The sequence below is a fragment of the Muscardinus avellanarius genome (genome assembly GCF_963383645.1).
Source record: "Muscardinus avellanarius genome assembly, chromosome: 9".
In the NCBI taxonomy this organism is placed as follows: domain Eukaryota; kingdom Metazoa; phylum Chordata; class Mammalia; order Rodentia; family Gliridae; genus Muscardinus; species Muscardinus avellanarius.
In genome coordinates, this window is record NC_137795.1 from 78,420,271 (window position 1) to 78,440,568 (window position 20,298).

Genomic DNA, 20,298 nt, shown 5'->3' on the forward strand with positions numbered 1-20,298 from the left:
AGGTCTGGGAGTATAGCCCGGAGGTAGAAAAGCCCCTGGGTTCCACCCCCAGTACCATACACACAAAAAAGTAGTGGCTTAATCCAGGTATAGTAGTACATGCCTCTAATACAAGTACTTGGGTGGCTGAGACAAGAGGATCACAGGTTCAAGGCCAGCCACAGCAACTTAGTGAGACCCTTAGCACTTAGTGAGACACTCTTTAACACCAAATGAAAACAAAATGGCTTAGATTTTAGTATTCACTTTCACTCCTATCCCATTTGCCAGAACTTAGGACTATGGTCATAGTTCCCTGCAGCAGAGGTTGGAGGATGTAGTCTTTATTTTGGATGACCACTGGTTCAAAGGCAAATGTAGGGATCTATTATTCTAGAGGAAGGACAGAAGAGATTTTGAGGGATAAGTAATTATTTGTTCTAATCTTTTAGTGAGAACCGAGAGGCAAGAAAACAGTATGAAGAAGATTAAGTAGAAACCCCAAGTCCAAAGAGTTAGAGATAAAATCAAAGTCCAGGCAGGGAGCCAAGAGTTTGAGATTGGGCAGAGGGAGAAAAAGCAAAAACAGTTTGGGAAAGCACAGTTAAGTGCTGAGAACCACCTTGGGGTGTGGGTGTTCCCATGGCTTTGCAGGGCAGGGGAAATAACGGCATAAGGAGGAAAGCAGAAGGAGGTATAAGAGGCCAATGATGAAGTAGGGCTGGAATTGCCTGTGGAGGGTGAACTAAGCAGTTTGGGTGCTTTTCCGTAGGCATGGGGATGTGTTTGGGTAGGAGAGTACCAGATGGGCTCTGTTTAAAAGGCCAATTGGTGCCTGTGGAAGATACACTGGAAAGCAAGAGGGTGGAAGGAGATGGGTTACAAAAGAACCATAGTAGTCCATTCATTTTTTGATTTGACAAATAGTATTTCTGGGATGGAGACTGCGTACATGAAGATGAACAAGCAATTTTTCAGAGGTAGAAAGGGAGAGAGGCAAGTAAACATTACAAAATAAAGAGCAAGCAAAGTACAATGCAGGAAGATGCCCTGGGGACACCTAACTCCTGTGAGCCAGGATGTTAGCTGAGACATTTTCCAGGCAGAGAGTGCTGAGATGGGAGAAGCAGTCTTTGAGGCAATAGGAAAGCCAGGGAGAAGAGAGCGCAGGATGCCTGCATGGAAACTCCCTGAGGTGTCAGGCTGAGACTAGCAGGAAGGGACTGGATTCCCATCACAAAGGTCTGGTCCTTCCCTGAGGAAGACCTTGGGAAGGCTCAGTGAAAGGGGTAAGATATCACCACATTCACGTTCACCTGTTAGAAAGGCCCCTTGTGAGGCAATAGAAAGATGGTGGATATTGGCAACAAGAAGATTTGGCAGGGCACTGAGTGCATCCTGACAGCAGATGATGAAGTCTTCTCAGGACAGGGCCTATAAGTCAATGGAGGAGGCAACATATCCAACAGTGATTTACAAAGGGATAAAATCCAGAGTGTATCCACCATTTGAATTCATTAAGTTAGGGAGATGGAGCAAGTAAGCACAGATGGCCAAGGGCTGTTTCTGGATTAAGAGAGGAAAAATGAGAGGCTAAGGAGCACAGACATTGGGGCCCAAGGAAACAACCTTGTGGAGTTGGCTGGTTGGAGTGAATGTGATCATCAAAAGGGTGACTGTAGAATTCTCTGAACTGGGACACATTTATTTATTTATTCATTCATTTATTTATTTATTTATTTATTTATTTATTTATTTATTGGTGATACTGGGATTCCTGGAAACCCTTCTACCTCCAAGCTACACTCCCAGACCTATTTTTATATTTTTATTTGGAAACAGGGTCTCTTAAGCCAGCGTGGCTGGCTTCGAAACTGTACGATCCGCCTGTCTCCGCCTCCCACGTGTGGGCATTACAAGTGTGCGCCACCATGCCCGGCGAACTGGGACACTTTTAAGAGTAAAAGGGGGCACTGAACAATTCCACTGAGATAACAGGCATAATAGGATCGAGTGAGCAAACCAGAAAGTTGTTCCCCCGAGTTACCTAGGAGATACCCTGTAAACTGTGACCTTTACAGAAAGAAACTTCCTGAAGGAGCTCAGAAAATGCTTACAGGGCTAGAGATAAGATGTTAGAATCCTTTGAGGTTATATCCTGGCAATCAACAAGAACACTCCAAAGAGAAAGCGCAGAAAGAGAGAAGAAAGGGATCTACATCAAGATCCATAAAAGTTAAGTAGAAGACCGGGAAGGCCCATGTCTTAGGTGAAGCTCTGACTGCCTCTGGCTGGCTCCTTTTATGTTCCTGCTACAGTTCTGGCAGACAATCACTGCTGCCCATAGAAGGCGAGGATTCAATGACTCCCCACTGAATGCTCAGATTAAAAAATTTTTCCTTTTGTTTACATATAGCCTGGAATTTCCAAAATAATTTTATTAGAAATTAAATGAAGCTAAATGTGGTAGCACATGGTTGTAATCCCAGTACTTGAGAAGACAGGACGGCCATGGGTTTGTACCCAGCCTCAGCTACTTAGGCCTTCCACAAATTAGTGAGACCCTGTTTCAAAATAATAGGACTGGGGTGTGGCTTGGAAGGAGAATCCCACTGGGTCCCATCCCCAGTACTAAATAAATAAATAAATAAATAAATAAATAAATAAAAGTGAAAGTAAATAATCAAATAGAATAAAAAAGAATTCAGCTGGGCATGGTAGGGTATACTTATACCTCCTGGACTTGGGTGGCTAAGATAGGACTATTGCAGATTTAAGGCCAGCCTCAGCAACAGTGTGAGACCCTGTTTCAAAATAAAAAATAAAAAGGGCTGAGACTGTAGCTTGAACGTAGAATGCTTCTGGGCTCAATCCCTAGTACCAAAAGAGATAGAGAAGAAAAAAAAAGGAATTCATTTTTCTTTATCCTGGTTAACATCTGCCCAGTGCCTTGCAGGTATCTTATTTAACTTTCTCCTCTTTTAAGGCAGTTACACAATTCTGTGTGACAAGGAAAAACTTGTTTTTTCCTGGTTCTGTTTTCTCCTTGCAGCCAAGATCTAGGAAGGGGGAATCCAAATTTTGGAATCAAATATGGACCTCTGCACCCACCTACCTCATCCAGGTGGCCTGGAGAATTGGTTGGCAGCTAAAGGGTGAAAAGAAATGTCTGAGTCTCTTTAGGCTAAAAACTAGAGGTGCATCAGGCAGACCACAATCCTAACACAATGAAAAACTGACTCTAGGAAGGCAAAAAGAGGGCCTCTGTCACCGGGCATGGTGGCACACACTTGTAATTCCTGCGTTTGGGAGGCAGAAACAGGAAGATCACGCTGCTTTGAAGCCAGCCTTGCTGGCCTAAGAGACCCTGTTTCCAAAGAAAAAATATATAAAAATAGGTCTGGGAGTGTAGCCCAGAGGTTAGAAGGGTTTCCAAGAACCCCAGTACCACCAAAAAAAAAAAAAAAAAAAAAAAAAAAAGAGGGCCTCTGTCTGATCAGCCCCTCAGCTCTTAAAGAGTCAGGAGGAAGCAGCTGAGAATACAGATTAGGTGTTGTTAAAGCCTGTCAGAGGGGAAGTGAGGAAGGAGTAGTGTTCTGGAAGTCTCAGGAGAAAGAAAATTTCACATTAAAGAGTCAACACATTACACAAGACTTGCAGAACATGAGTGATAGTAAGCCACGGGTTTGAGTAAGAGATAAGCTAAAAGTCTAACCTACTGCCATAGGAAAAAGCTCATGCACAGACAAAAAACTCTGAGCAGATGAGCTTCAGCCAATGACAGAGATGCTCGAATTCAGATTATCTCCTTAATTGTGTTTCTGTGGCAAGAACTGGACTTGTCAAAGATTTCATGGCAGAAAAGAGTGCTTCATTAAGAATTTGTTTAATCTAGTCACAGACAGTGACTAGAACAAAGAAAGGCTTATCCGTGGGTCAGCCTTCTCTCTGGGGCAGTCCCAGGCAAGCTTGAGAAAGAGGTGCTCCTCCTGCCAAACATTAGATGGAGATTTGCATAAATGTCTTAACCATTGGGAAAAAGACCAAGGACTAATCTGGAGCGAGTGCTCATTTTGGAAATTTGAGAATCTGATCAACCATGAACTGACCTTGAGGAATTAGTTTCACAACTTCTGGGGACTTTTTCTTCATCTTCAGCATGGTGGATCAGCTCTGTTCCTTTGAGCACTGACATCCATGTGGAAACTGGAGGCTCTTCTCGGGTAATGATGTTACTACCATCATGTGTAGATTGGACCCACATTTGCTATGGCAAATGGGAATTTTTTTGTGTGTGTGCTTTTATTGGTGCATTTTAGACTCACATAATGTAAATCATGTTGACAATGACATACATGTGCACGCTCTGGGTGCCCCCTCCCCATTTTCCTCCCTCCCAATACAGAGTACCCAGATTGACATTTGTATATATTCACATGTATACATATAGTCTATGGTAGTGTTTCTATTAATGATCCTAAGTCCTCTTCCACCCCTACCCTTACTTTTTAAGCACTATTTGTAGTCAGTGTAGAATATTTCTACCAACATGTTAATTCATAATTGTATTTTGTGTTTTTAGAAAACTGGCCTTAGTAGTAACTTATTATAAATGGATAGCTCTGGAGCACTATTGCAGCTAGAATAGAAATGGGTTTTTTTATACAGATGATTAAAATATAATTTCTAATACTTTTGATTAGGAAAGGAGGGCATATAGTAAAAAGAATAATGGGAATTGGGCACTCTGGGCTTCATTCCCTACTTGTACCTTCTAAACTGCTGAGATTTAAATGTCCTAATTATAAAATGAAGATTTTATAGTGGAAGATTAAATGTCCACTGCAGGGCTTTAAAAAAAACTCTTATCATCTTAATAACTTAATTGATGGGTGAATGTTGCTAATCATACACCTTTTAAAACCTTTCTTTCCTTGTCAAAAACTCATCTTATGCTGCTTAAGGTAAGCAAATACAGGAAAGTAATTTTTCCTAAGAGAAAAAAAAAATGTTTTCCCTTGACTCAACAGTGATAAGCATCCACTGCTTGTTGGGGTCCTGAGAATCAATGCAGACACCATTTTTGATCATTAAAACTTCAGGATTCACCAAGTGTTGTGTGCATGTATGAATGTATCACTTTGGATTTCATTTTGATGTATTATTACAATGCACCAATAAAAGTATTTTTAAAAAGCTAAACAACAACAACAACAACAAACACTACCAACAAAACTTCCAGAACTACTAAGGAGTTCATAACGAAGAGGCTGAGCAGCAGTGCTATTAGACACTCTACCGAAGGGTGACTACCCCTGGGGAGTGAGTTTTTTCTGCCTAGCAAGAGGCACAGTTGCCCAACCTCTAGATCAGAGGCGCTCTGATTTTCTTTGTTGTTCTCTGCCCCCTGGCTGAGTGCATGCTCAATCCACTGCCGCCAGCAACATCTCACACTACAAAGGCTTTTTTTTTTTGGGGGGGGGGGTGCTATCAGTAAGTTTCTAACCATCCCTTCCAGGCACCTCTCAACCATCAAATGAAAGTCACAGTCGTAAATGAACTGTGTGCTTTCAAATTTAAACTACTCATATTTCCCAATTTTATTTTCTAAAAACTTTGATGTCATCTGGGTGTGGTGGTGTATGCCTGTAATCCTAACATTTGGAAGGCTGAGACAGGAAGATAACAGGTTCCACGCTAGCAGTAGCAACCTAGTGAGACTCTGTTTCAACAACAACGACAACAACAAAAAGAACAAAATTTTGTCATTTGGAGGAAAATGTATGGAATTGGAGAATATTATGCTAAGAGAGATTAGTCAGATGCAAAAAGTGAAGGGTCTGATGTTCTCCCTCATATGGGGAACTAGGGAGATATCGGAACACAAGGAGGAACTCCAGACAAAGGAGGAGAAACCTGGAATGAAGGAGGGGACCTAGCTGAGGGAGATGGGAGGTGGGAGGAAGACTTGAAAAGGGTAAAGCCTCAATGGACAGGACTCACACAAACTTTTCAAAGCTAATCAGTGTGTTGAGCACAGGAAGGTGGGGAGGGAGAGGGAGTGGGGTGGGAATTGGGGGAGGGCTCAAAAAGTACCATGTGCATGGATGCCTTAAAACTCTGCACTTCAACAAGATGTATGATTATAATGCACCAATTAAAAAAAGGGTTGATGCCGGGCGTGGTGGCGCACGCTTGTAATCCCAGCATTCCGGAGGCTGAGACCTGGAGGATCGCGGTTTGCGGACAGCCTCAGCTACTTAGTGAGGCCCTCTGCAACTCAGTGAGACCCGGTTTCAAAATAAAGAATAAAAAATAGGGCAGGGGGTGTAGCTTGGAGGTCAAATGCCCCTGGGTTCCATCCCCAGACCCGCAAAAAATAAATAAATAAATAAAAATAAAAAACGGGTTGAGGGAATAGCTTAGAGGAAGAAGACCCCTGGATTCAATCCTGAGTACTAAAACACACACACACACACACACACACACACACAACCATACACACAAAAAAAACACTTTGATGTTAAATGGTACTACATTCCACTTAAACCAATATATATATCCAGCTCTTAGATTTTCTTGTATCTTTTTTGTTATAAAGAGAAAAAAAAAATTGCTAATAAGCACTAAACTAAATAATGCATTTTTGTCCCTTTGTGAAATTCCAAATCCAAAATGCAAAGCTTTATGTTATTACACAGATAGTAATAACAGGAAGTTACCCAATCAGGAGCTCCAAATCCATATCTCTGGGTATTTCCATTTTCAACGAACAAAGCATAGCACTTAAATTGCTATATCTAAAACCACACTCTAGTGCCGGGCGCGGGGGCTCACGCTTGTAATCCCTGTGCTTGGGAGGCGGAGACAGGAGGATCGCGCAGGTTCGAAGCCAGCCTCACTGGCATAAGAGACCCTGTTTCCAAATAAAAATATAAAAAATATGTCTGGGAATGTAGCCCGGAGAAGGGTTTCCAGGAACCTCAGTACCACAAAAAATTTAAATAAAACCACACTCTACCTTCTTGATCACAATGATAGCTTTTCTTTGCTCATTCCCAGAACTTCTCTATTATCTTTTCATCCAGCTCCCTTCATTTCCCTCATCTAGTCTGTGTTCAATCTTTAAACATTTCTGATCTGCAGTACTGTTCATAGCTCTCATATTCTTATCATCTTCTACCACTTAGTGTCTGTCTCTCTGGTTGTCTGTCTCTCTTTCTTTGTGCCACAAATTTGTTCATAATTTCAAATCTAAATGTCATTGCTAAATTCATGAATGGAAACTGTAGAACAAGTCATCTTGCTCCTTTTTCTAAAACCTTTTTAATAGCTTTACTTTCACTGGTAGATTGAGACCAAACTCTTTAATATGCCACGAAGGCCCCATGCCTACAATGAGACTCCCAGTCTCATTTTAGTCTCACTGCTCTTTACTAGTTTGATTGAAGCTGTCATGTACCTTCATGTCTCCATATTACTCCTCTCCACTTGGCCTAACTGCCTCTCCCAATGGCAAGTGAGTGGTAGGTCAGTTCAAGTCACTCTGCAAAGCTCAAAATAATTTCCATCTCCTCCACAATGAGCCATTTCCCAGCCTCAGATTCTTGAAACCCTGCTCTTTGAAACATGTACTGTCTCTTTGTCTCTTTCTTGTTTCCTAGTCATTGCATTTTTATACTCTCTCAACAGCTTCTTATAGCCTTTGTGTTCATTTCTGTGTTTTTCTGATCCCATAACTTGTATACTCACCACTGGACTAGGGTCTATCTAATGGCACAACTGATCACTACAAATGTTAGTCTGCATGGTGTCCTGTACCCTGAAGCTTCCTAATTGCTTATTATTACTGAAGCTTGGGATTACTAATACAATTTATATAGAAAAAGCACGAGTGTAGAAAAAGTAAGCCTAATATAGGCTTATTATACTATTTCTTTACTAATCAGAATCTTTTGCACTCTAATGAGTAAAATCTAGAGCTTCCCCTTCAATATCAGTAAAATAGCACAGACAATGCACATGTTTGACAGCTGAGGGCAGAGGCAAGAGAAAGAATAGGAGGGAATCTCGGCCCCACCTCTAACTAGGAACTTGGCCTTAGTAGTTAAGTAAACAACCCAACTAAGAGAGTTAATGCCAATCTTTTCTCCTACTGTAGATGAGATAAAATGTTTCAAATTAATCTATTTTATATTAACAGATTCTAAATAAAATATCATATATTTATATATTGTGTATATATATATATATAATAATAAATGTAAAAAACTCTGTTATACCCTTGACCATAGATATTTATCTGCTGGATAGAAAAAAGGTCAATCTATACTGGTAGCTCATTATATTGTGTAATGATACCAATCAGCCTTCAATTATTCAATTTAAATGCATGCAATCAATAGCAGACCACATTGCTACTCATCAAATTACAACTGTGCAATAATGCAGCTGCCACCAGACACACCTTATAACCTTTTGAAGCAGCGATGTGGGCAGCAGTCCAGCCTTCTCTGTTGGCATGGTTAATGAGGTCTGCGGGAACAACGGGCTTTGATGTGCCCTCAGGACTCTCTTCTTCTCCATCCAAGGCAGAGAAGTCTGACTTGGGCTCCTCCTCATTCAAAGAGTCTCCTTGAGCTGGTGCTCTGTGGTACATGAGAAGCTTGAGGCTGTCTACATTACCAGTGTCCACAGCTGCATGAACTGGTGTCCAGCCATCCTGAAAATAAAAATGACCAGGAGAAAGAGTTGATAACAGCATTAATGTTGAGAACAGTCATTGAAAGTCCACCTTTAAATGTTCTCGTGCATGGACCACTGGGCTAGGGGAAGGAGGCATTCCAGTCCTATCAATGATGAGCTCTGTTCTCTGACCTCTGTCAGCCACCCTATTACCCCTGCTATGAGTCATGTTTGCTATTTTCTAATCATTTCCATCTAACAGTTAACAATCTGATGTGAGCAGATCCTGCTCAGGGATAACTGAGAATTATGTATGACCACTCAAAAATCTCAATTTAATACTACAAAGGGAAATGAACTTTAAGCAAGTTTTAAAAATTATACATAACAATAATGTTATTAGTAACATACTAAAAGAATGCTGTTATAAACCAGTTTTATTTAAAGGGCAGTGGTCTAACTCTAATAATGATCTTGACATTTTATGTCAAGCATTCCATAAGGAAAGATTCCAGATAAGAAGGAAAAGGTGCACATACAAGAAAAACAAAGCCAAATAATTTCATTTGATGTTTAAAGGCCTCTGCTGAATGTTCCATAATTACAGAGGGATATTGGCCATTACAAACTTAGAAAATGTTGCAACTGAAATTACTGGGTCTTTTTCCTAGAATTGATTACTTTTGAGCCTCTATCACCCACTCAGCTGGTTGCTAGAGTAGATATTCTTTGCTAAGGCATTGTTTTACAGGAGTGGTCCCTAGACCAACAGAATCGGTATCCTCTGAGAACTTGCTAGAAGTAGAGGTTCTTTTTTTTAAACAAATTTTTATTGAACATAAATGGTATATATTTAAACTATACTTGGTGCCCTCTCCCCTGCCCCCATTTTCCCTTCCCCCCTCCCACCAATGGTTGTCCAGGGTAACCATGCCATATTCATAATTTTACACATATTTGGATGTAGACCCTCATTAATCAAGTTCAGCCTTCCTCCTCTCCTATCTTTCCATTCAAACTTTGCTGATATCTCCCCTCCATTATCTGGAGTCCCACTGGTATGCTCTATGTTCCCTGGAAGTAGAGGTTAAGACTCACTTTGTATTAGAAACTCAGAAAAGTTGGTTCACAAACTGTTTTAATAAGCCTGCCAGTTGACTTGGATATACTTAAGTTTGATAATCACTATTCTAGGGGAAAATCTTGGATCTACCTATAGTCTCTTATTTTATATAGAGATGGATTTGCCTACTACATAGGCATCCATTTTCATTGATTTTTAAAAACACTTTTGGATTCAAAATAGCCAAAGCAATTCTGAGCAATAAGAACCATGCAGCAGGCATCACAATACCTGATTTCAAATTATATGACAGAGCTATAGTAACAAAACCAGCAAGGTATTGTCATAAAAAGAGGCATACAGAACAATGAAATAGAATTAAAGACACAGAGAAAAATCTTCATATTTATAATCAGTTGATTTTTGACAAAGGGGCCAAAAATATACTCTGGGGAAAAGACAACCCTTTGAACAAATACTGTTGTGAAAACTGGATATCCAGGGGTAGAAAAATGAAATTAGACTCCTATCTCTTATTCCCCACAAAAGTCAACTCAAGATTAATAAAAAACCTAGAAATTAGACCAGAAGCTTTTCAGTTCCTAGAAGAGGGCCTGGGACCAAGCCTCTAACACAGAGGCATTGATAGAGGCTTCCTCAATAGGACACCCAAAGCTCAGGAAATAACACAGGGAATCAAAAAATGAAATGCCATCAACTTAAAAAGCTTCTATGAAGCAAAAGAAACAAGGAGTTTGAAAAGCCAGGCACAGTGGTGCATGACTGTAATCCATGTACTTGGAAGACTGAAACAGGGGCATTGCAGGTTTCAGGCCTGCCTCAGCAACTTAGTGAGACTCTCTTTCAAAATTTAAAAAAGGGCTGGGGGTGAAATTTGGAGGTAGAGTTCCTTGGGTTCAATCCACAGTACTAATAAAAATAAGAACAAAAACCTTTCATAAAAGAACTGATTTGTATTTTGGCTTATTTTTCTACTTTTATCTCTTTGACCTAATTTTGTATCATATTTCATATTTCTGTATTATTAAATATATTTTTATGAAGCTATGACATATTTTAAAAATAATGGGGTAGAAAAAAGAGAAAAAGAGAAAATAAACAAGAGGTATTTCCATTTAGGCTAAGTCATGTGATCATTTGCTAAAGCTAAGCCTTAGATGATATGGCCTTTTCTCTGGTTCTGGATCTCATAGCAAAAAAGATAAGACTAGGCAGGCCAGTAACTAGAAGAACACTGAGTCCTGGGCTCTAATCAGGTGAAGCAATTCCTTGGACTGTTCTTCATTGGATTATAGAGACCAATGCTTGGGTAGCAGCAGCTTTATAGATGCCCCATCAGTTGATAAGTGATTACGACCTTTCCTAATTTGCATTTCAAAAGCCACACAGTCTTTCCTAAAAGGAGAGAAAAAAAAATAACTTGTATTCTCTTTTCCAATCTTGTTAAGAGAGAAGAAACATTGAGATCCACTATCAATAATACTGTTTTATCTCTGTAGTTCCAAAGATTACCATTTGTTGAATGAAAAGAAACTTACGTTTCTGTTGTCTTTCTTAATTCTGAAAATAGTCAGGACAGATATTTGTTTTCCTATTTCATAGACAGTCATCTGAGATTAATGGACACCACTTTTAATTAGCAGGAAAAGGCTCAAAAAGAATTCAGTCAATTTTCAAATCCAGTGTCCTAAAAGCAAAACACAGCTACCTCTATTTCAATGTATAGTTGCCCCTCGGTACTTTGGGAGATTGGTTCTAGGATTGTCTGCTGACTAACCTTGGATACCATGATCTACAGATGCTCAAATGCCTTATATAAAATGGTAGAGTATTAATATGTTCTAAGCATATCTTTGCACACACTGTAAGTCATCTCTAGATTACTTATATCTTATACATTGAAAATACTATGTAAATAGATGTTACGCTCTACTATTTAGAGAAAAATGACCAAAACTTTTTTCTTTACATGCTCACTATGTATGCAATATAAGGAAAAAACAAAACATTTTGGCCCATGGTTGTTGAATCCATAGATTTGAATCCCTCAGATATGTAGGGCTGTCTATATTTTATTTCTCTAGACGTAGAGTTGGCAGACACAGTATAAATTATATACCTAGGAGAAGAAGACTGGTACTCACTCTGGTTTTTACACTTCGGTCAGTGCCAGCTTCCAACAAGAGTTTAATACATTGTTTATTTCCATTTTTACAGGCCAGGTATAGAGGTGTCTGTCCTCCAGCAGCAGTGTGATTAACGTTAGCATCATATGCAATTAGTAATTCTATACACCTAAAGACAAGAGTACGATTAATTACCTAAGAATTGGGTTTGACTTTTTAAGTATCACCTGACCAAGATATCAAATAATCATAATTCTAAAACAACTCTGCACCCTAATATACATGATACACACTTACAAACATATTAAAGTCAATCACTAAGCCAAACATGAGCAGGAGGGTGGGGGAGAGAATGGGTGGAAATTGGGGAAGGGCTAAACGAGTGATGTGTGCATTTGTACTCCATTAAGATGTATGACTACAATGCACCAATAAAAATTTCTAAAAAATAGAAAATAAAAAATAAAACATCTCTACATATTTATATGCATCAGTTATTTTATTTCTTTGTATTCATTATTGTGGATCTTATCACATGAATATTATTTTATTTTTCACAAGTCTAGACAATTTTTTATCACAAAATTTAATTACCTGCTTGAAAATTTAAAATAGTATATTTGATTAAGTATAGAAACCTGGTTTATGATACTACTCTGTAACCACCTTGCAACAGTGGAACCTCTGGGGTATGTTTAACTTATTAAGATGAATGGTTTAAGTATACTTGACATATGTGTATATTATGGTTCAAAATAGTTTGAACCTTGAAAAAATCAGGCTGCTGAGTCATTCTGTGAATTTTTCACTTGAGAAAATAATTATAAATAGCAAAGACAGCAGGGCACCATGTGCCTTCTCTATAAAAAGTAGCTAGAAGGCTTAGAAGAACAGGGCTGCCTTGGGGAGAAAAGAGGCAGAAAGGTTGTCTTGTCTCCTGAAGGGCGGGGGCAACTTGTCAGAACAAAGTTATGCAGAAACTCACTACCTGGAAAATCGAGGAGAAAATCATGAGGTAACGTCAAGACTTGCTAATGCTTAGTAACTAAACACAGACTTAAGTTTGTAAAAATAGTTGAGAAAAAAAACAAGGAAAGAGAACTAGATCATAATCAAATTAAAAAGCAATTTCTTTCTTTTTTATTGTTTCATTTTGGTTTAATTTGGTTTTCCTATGGCATTGGTTTGCAGGCATGCCAAGGCATTTTTTTTGTGTGTGTGTAGCTATATTTTGCATGTGTATATACATATACATATATATACATATATATGATATATATTTAAAACAAATCACGTTGATATATGTGTGTGTCATACATTTAAATTAACTGATTCCTGGGTTTCCACAGGGTTCTTCCTTTTTTCAAGCTATCAATGCCATGTTTCCATTACGTCACTTTATACCTACAAGCACATGGCTTCCACAGGTTTGCTATGACTTTCAAAGGCAGGATAGACCAAGAGATATGGTACATTTGGAAGGTAACAGCAAAATCAGTGTCTATTATTCTCAGTAACAGACTCAAGGTAATGATATAGAGAATGCAGAAAAACTAATACTGTACATTAAAGATACATTTTGAATATTATAAAGTTTATATTTGTCCTTACTAACATATCTTTAATTCTTAAAACATGTGATTTAGAACTTCTGTAATTTGTAAAAAATAAAACACTTTCATCAGCACAGCTGGATTAAAAGAGTGAAAGCAACTTAGCTATATCCTATTATTAAAATAAGACTTAATTTTAAGAAATTATACCTGTCTCTGACATAAAAAATACTCCTGAAGAAATCACTGCTAAAGCTATGTGCATTTTAATTAATAGGCTCTCTATAGTTTTATACTTGAACTACTTTCATATGTAAAATTCCTCTTTCATTTTTTTTTTCAGATGGTGAAACAAGATGAATATTTTGGATTTGATACCAAAAAAATTGCCACTAGGAAGTTATAATTATTACAAATAATACCATTTTATATTTTACTTTTAATGCCATTCTAAGCAAAGAAACTTTGCTTTTGTTTGTTTTGGGTTGGCAGGAAATGGTGAACATCTAAGTACCTTCTCAACAGTCCTACATTCTCACTACTGAAACATTATCATCTCCTTCACATGCAGCTTGGACACAGCATATGCCTCTTTACTTCCCCCATATACAAAGAGCTAATAAATTTAAGAACAAATTTTAGGTCCTACTGTGCATTTAAATACTCAAATATGTTTAGTGGATTTACTTGCCAATGGACTGAAACGCTAGTTTACACATTTAGCTAGGGCTAATATATGTGCAAAATATAAAAAAGAACCTATTTCCAAAGGGGGGGGAGGAAATTAAGAACATCACTTACTCATAATGTCCCTGAGCAGCTGCAGCACACAAGGGTGTGAAGCCATTTTTATCAGCAGCATCGACTTGGGCTTCTGCATTCAGCAGCAATCTCACACAGTCTATGGATTTTTAATAGAAAGCCATTTTAATTCTCCATCTGAGTTATAATTAACCCAATTCCATGCAAGTTGCAGACACCTTCTAAACCAGAGGTCCCCTCCCCTATACATTTAATCTGACAATTCTATCATGGTAAATGTGAGACTCTACAATATTTACAGGAAAAGTGATCTCTTTTCCAATAGACTAAGATACCCTAAAACCCACTAAGTAGGAAATGTTTTTTTCCCCCTTGCTTTGGGAAGATATACTGATGGGTAAAAGGAATCTCATGTACCAGAAAAGGCATTACTGAATTTTTCCATCAACCTGTCCCAGAAATAACTGAAATGGTATTTCTCTCACTTAAATAGTTGAATTCTTACTGAATGAAGTTAATTGTTAAAATGCTCCTTTTGCTGTCCAACCCTTAACTCCATGAATGAGGATAAAGGAGATCATGACAGAAAGCTCTCCAGCTTAGGTGTAAATCTCACCAGACCTTGTGTCATGTTCTTTGTGTTATGGTCTAGATTTAATTTTCTATCTCCAAGAAAATTCCCACAGTGCTTTTGAAGTAAAGACTTCCAATGCGCGTTAAAACTACTGAGCCATCTTAACTTGCCAGAATCTTCCACGTATCTGAGTTAATCGGCAATCATATGGCTCACATATGCAATGCTATTTGATTTTGTACTGGCAGTCAAATTATCTCTTTTTTCTGCACTACCATATGTTTTAGTATATTTAACTACAGATTTGCATTTTAAAGAACAAGAATAATTCCCCATCTTCATGAATATGTCATTTATAGTTATGTAATTTTTCAGTTCTCTGAAAAAATCCAAGTAACTATAAATTATTGCTACTACAGAACACTTTCAGACCATGATTCTTTATAACTACTAACTGTAGCATTCCCCCAATCCCTGATGCTTGTGACTTTCTTCCACCTCAGGTATTTCTGACAAATTAGAGTTCTTTTATCCTGAGCAAAATGATCACAGATGGACAGCCTTATTCTAAAATGTGCTTCAAATTTCTACATGCATAATGCATCCCATTGTGCATAAATCTAGCTGCAGTATAATAGTTTTACATTAAAGACCTTTACAATTTAGATTCTTTAATGTTTTAAAAAATTTAAATTTCATTAAAAAAAATCCACCACCACCTATAAGAGACATTTGAAACCAAAATGAGTATTGTTCTCATTACAGTCATTGCAGGCACTTTTGTCCCACCATCCTTTTGCAGATGTGTGGTATGGCAAGGTATCTTTACCTGTATGTCCATTCTTAGCAGCAGAATACAAGGCAGAATGGCCATCTTCACAGGAGTAATTAATGTCCAGTCCTTCTTCATTAAGCAGCATTGATAATAAAGTGACATTTCCCTGGGCAGCAGCTTGCTGAAGAAGGGTGGGCCTGCCAGCCAGGGGGGCAGGACCACCACTCATTAACAAAGGGGTTAGGGAGGGTGACCAGCCTGTAGGTTAAATTGATCCTTATTAGAGAGTAAGAGCAAGGACAAGTAACAGATACTATCATTCTTTTCTGAAACACACACACACACACACACACACACACACACACACACACACGAACATGTATTTCTAGACGATTATGTGGTCTCTAACATTATCAATCTGTTAATATTTTCTTAGCACAATTCTGAACTGTTATTTCAGATTTACATCTGCTGCTAATTAGATTAACTTAGGTGGTGACAAATTATATTTAGTTGTCAGTCTTGCATAGTTAAGTGTTAAAGTCATAATTCATTTTAGAAAACTAAGATGGCTGTCATGTTTTAAAAATCTACATTCTTCAAGATTTCAAAACAATTTGAATTTTAAAATTATCTAAGGATTTCCTCAATTTTAACATCAATCTGTAAACTGATACTTTTAAGTATAAGGTAGACAGTGAGAAACAAGGATTTTCCTTTCTCAACAAGGTCTCCAAGGTAATTAATGATAAGTTTTACACAAACTATTAAGATGAGCTTAACACTGTTAAGGCTTCTATGTGTATTCCTTAGGTTCACTTACTTGGGAATTAAAATAACAGGTGCCACCTACAATTCAATATTAAGAGCTAACAAAAAATATAACATGAATAACTGGATCTAGAATATATCAGCATAAATATTCAATAACAATTTTGAATACTATCATCAAGCCATCTTTATAACAGGTCTAACAAACTTTTAATCAGTCAACAAAACAGGACACTCTACCATACAGTTTTAACAAAAATCATGAGTTATCCTGGTTAGATATTTCTTATCAGTATTTAGCAGCTTTAGAAGAGAATCTGTTAAGTGTATGAAGTCGGTTGCATATAGCATGGAATATTTTCTGAATTCTTCCTTGATCAAAAGGCTGTAAAAACAGTAAAGTAAAAATGTTTATTTAATGCAATATGTTTATGTGTATAAATATATATGTATATATATGTATGTATTTGTGTCTTTTAGGCTTAAATATTGTATGTTTTCAAAATAAGTCATTGTTTTTTTATTTATAGAGCCATAATATCTCTAAGTTATGTTGTGCACATGAGCACAACATTTCTCAGGGCACACTTTCCACATACATATGGTAACATTCCACTTAATAAAACACAATACACGAAGATGTTATGTGTCCTGCATATTAAATGTCAGGATAATATTCTAGAAACATGGATACTACATTAATATGTTGGTAGTACTCAATTGTTATGATTAAAATCTAAGCTATCAGCCTTAAATTGTTTAAATAAATGTTAAAAGGACACAGGTCAAAGAAATTCTCATTATTTGAAAATTTTTTTGCAGAATAAAACAAAATAAAGGCATTTGTACAAATACTACACTGATATTTAAAGCTGGATATTATACTTTTATAATCAATTATTTGAGTCCACAGATATTTTATTTTATTTATCCCTATTAGGACTACAATGATAAAGTTAAGATACTCATAAGTTTCAACATTTATTTAATCTTTATGATATTTTCCCATTTATATTATTAGGTCTTCTTACAAAAGTAGTATTTTGACTTCATACTTACAAGAAGGCTCCTCTCTGGTACATTTTACCTTTTGTATTTTCTTAAAAACAAACAAACAAAACAAAAAAAACAGGCCCACAAAAATTAAATCAGTACTTATTAGAAATGGATGATAAATAGAGAAATTATAAACACCAAGGTATGAAACCTTGACGATAAAGCAAACCGCAGGCAATAGGAAGGTATCAGAGCATAGTCCTCACAGAACAGGAGGGAATGGGGCTCATGCTCCCAGCATCTGTCTCTTCCTCTCCCTCTCTCTTTAGATCTCATCCAATGGGTCTAGATTATTGATATTCTTTTATGAATACTAATATGTATGTATTAAACAGTCTGCTATTCTTTTGGGTTTTGTTTTTATCTTTTTAATCACAATTCCAAGCTTTGTGAAGAGACAATTTAAAAATAAAGACAACTTCCAACTGTTTTATATGAGAATATTCAATTATGGATATTTCCTGGGAAATCTTTCATCTTATCTGAAAAATAAAACATTTACTCAATTTTTCTCTCAATCTTTAGACCACTCAAGGTCTGCTAGCTCTCTTCCTGTTCTACTGAACTACATAAAATATGTCCACGTATTTTTTTAGAGGACTACAAAATATTTCTAACATCTTTACAAAAGAAAAATGCCTTATGAACACCACATAGTCTTAAACTTTAAATAAACATTAAACATCTACTATCATTTCTAATATTCTCTAGCACAAACTTATTCTAATCAACCCTGCTGCAAATATGGGGGAAAAATGAAAGGTCACCACGAGGCTAGATTGTTCATCTGAAATGCCGGACAAGAATAAAAAGGGTAATATTTAGTTAACTGGTTTAGTGATGACAAACAGACCCATGTTCGCACATTGTCTAATGACGTTAGAGAAAGGCATTCGGCTTCGCAGTGTCATAAGCAAATGTTAGTAAAGGTGAGCATCAGGCAGCACAAGGCCATAAAGGGTACAGACAGGACATGCAGCCAACAGAGGAAAGAGGAGTCAAGGACAGCTTCCGGCATCAGCTTCAGAGGGCGGAGAAGGTTAATGTCATAGCCCAGATCATCCTTGTTTTCTGATTTAGCCTTCCAGCCAATCATAAGTGAGAATAATTTTTAGAATATATGTTTAAGGTGTAAAAACAGCCTAAACCAAATTAAGTAAAATGTGCCAAAGTAAAAACAACAACAAAAGGAAATAGAAAAAAAAAAAATTCCAAGGGTATGGGAACTCAGCTGCCTGAAGAGATTTCTGCTTTAGGATTCTGTTCGTAGAGCAAATGGCATGTGTTCATTTGACAGGTTCAGGAGGAACAGGACATTCTAATTCATTTAGAATGTTAAGCATTATTTTGCAACTGAACATTTGGCCATGAAAGCTGCCAATAGAGTCCGGGGTCATTTGCAGTGTGATCCATTACAATGGTAACTTCTTTCACTCTCAGTTCTCCTCTGAGCTTTGACTGACTTGTAACTGTCAGAGAAAGAAGTTGCCATGACACACAGGATTTCAGAATTTTGAAAGATCATGGCATCAAGTAGTTCACCAAGGAGGGAGAGGTAGTAAATTGAATCTTTAAAATTCATCAGGCAAGCTTAGGACATCCTTTGGTTTGAAAATACTACTAGTTTTTGGCTCTGTGCATTTGTGTTTAGGTGTCAAATTTAATAGCTCAGAGATAATTTGTTCTTCCAGGTGGTACCTTGAAAGGGGTAGAAATAGACTAATTTCTGCCTTCTTAGACTCAGTTCAGTGCACCTTTGATTATGAGAATGGGAACAGACACCAGCCAGGTGTTTGGCCATTGTGCTCTGTCTCCACACACTGCTCCTAGCAACTACAATGGTTTCAGTAGATATTTAGAAGATCAATAACTTCCAAAGGACTTAAGACCTGGAGAGGAACAATCTCGCCCAGGCATAGCCAGGTTAAGAAGCGGGATGCAGGGAGCTCTGGTATTTCCAAATTGCAATAAGCTTGATAGCAAAATTTGGGCAACCGGGCTGGGGACAGCTCAGTGGTAGAGCACTCACCTAGCATGCATGAGGCCCTGTCCATCCTCAGCACCATACAAACCAAAATTAAAAAAAAAAAAAATTGGGGGGTAATCTAAATGGAATGTGGAATTGAAATCCTTTATTTCATTTGGAAAGTTCTGGCTGACATACATCCACAGATGAATTATACCATTATACACCCCTATTGTGTAATTGCAATAGCATATTTATTCCCTAAAAAAAATGAAGAGGTGCTCAGTGAACATTTGCTGAAGGACCTAAAGATAGTGCCTTCCTTTTCCACAAAGAAGATACATCTTATAATCAAATGGTGCAAAAACCTGTTATTCCACCAAAGAGGAGCCTGCAAAGTTCTAATCATATTTGGCTAAATTGTAAAGTCAAAGAATGGAAAACAAGGAATCAGTGTCACATATCTTTGAAGGCTACTATTTCTTTGGAACCATTATCTATAAATCTCTTAGGCTCTCTGGAGAGAAGCAAAGGCCATTTTTCATTGGAGTTCTGGCTCCTTTATCCAAATCCACTCTATCCTAGATAGGTTGTTGTAGTGAGTGTATAATGGATTAAGAACTATCCATCTTTGAAAATATAACTTAGAATCCTGTTGGACAAAATGATCCCCAGTCATAGAGGCTGTTTTAAAGCTGTTCTGTTGGAACTAAAGGCATCTGTGGCTGGACCCTGGACCACAGGGATGACCAAGGCAACAACTGCAGAGCTTCAAGGTATCAAACAACAGATGGCTTTGAATTCTCAAAACACTGACAATATTTATATCCCTTGGGAGGTAGATTCTATTTTAGACTCGATACAGTTATGTCAAACATTTGGTGCCTCTTGAACAACCTAAAGATCTTACAGTCTTCTCTAATTCTCTCAAATAGTACAATAAAAACTCTTTTGAGGGTGGGCTTAA

General features: G+C 37.6%; 1 protein-coding gene across 1 annotated transcript in view; it reads right to left on the reverse strand.

The window, feature by feature from the left end:
* Window positions 1–20,298, reverse strand: part of CTTNBP2 (cortactin binding protein 2) — a gene marked incomplete at both ends in the record, with an annotated part of 163,792 nt that overhangs the window by 60,246 nt on the left and 83,248 nt on the right. Inside the window, 4 exons of the mRNA XM_080701723.1 lie at window positions 8,447–8,701; window positions 11,893–12,043; window positions 14,229–14,328; window positions 15,593–15,796. Coding sequence (XP_080557849.1) covers window positions 8,447–8,701; window positions 11,893–12,043; window positions 14,229–14,328; window positions 15,593–15,796 — 710 coding nt within the window. The remainder of the gene's footprint in view (window positions 1–8,446; window positions 8,702–11,892; window positions 12,044–14,228; window positions 14,329–15,592; window positions 15,797–20,298) is intronic.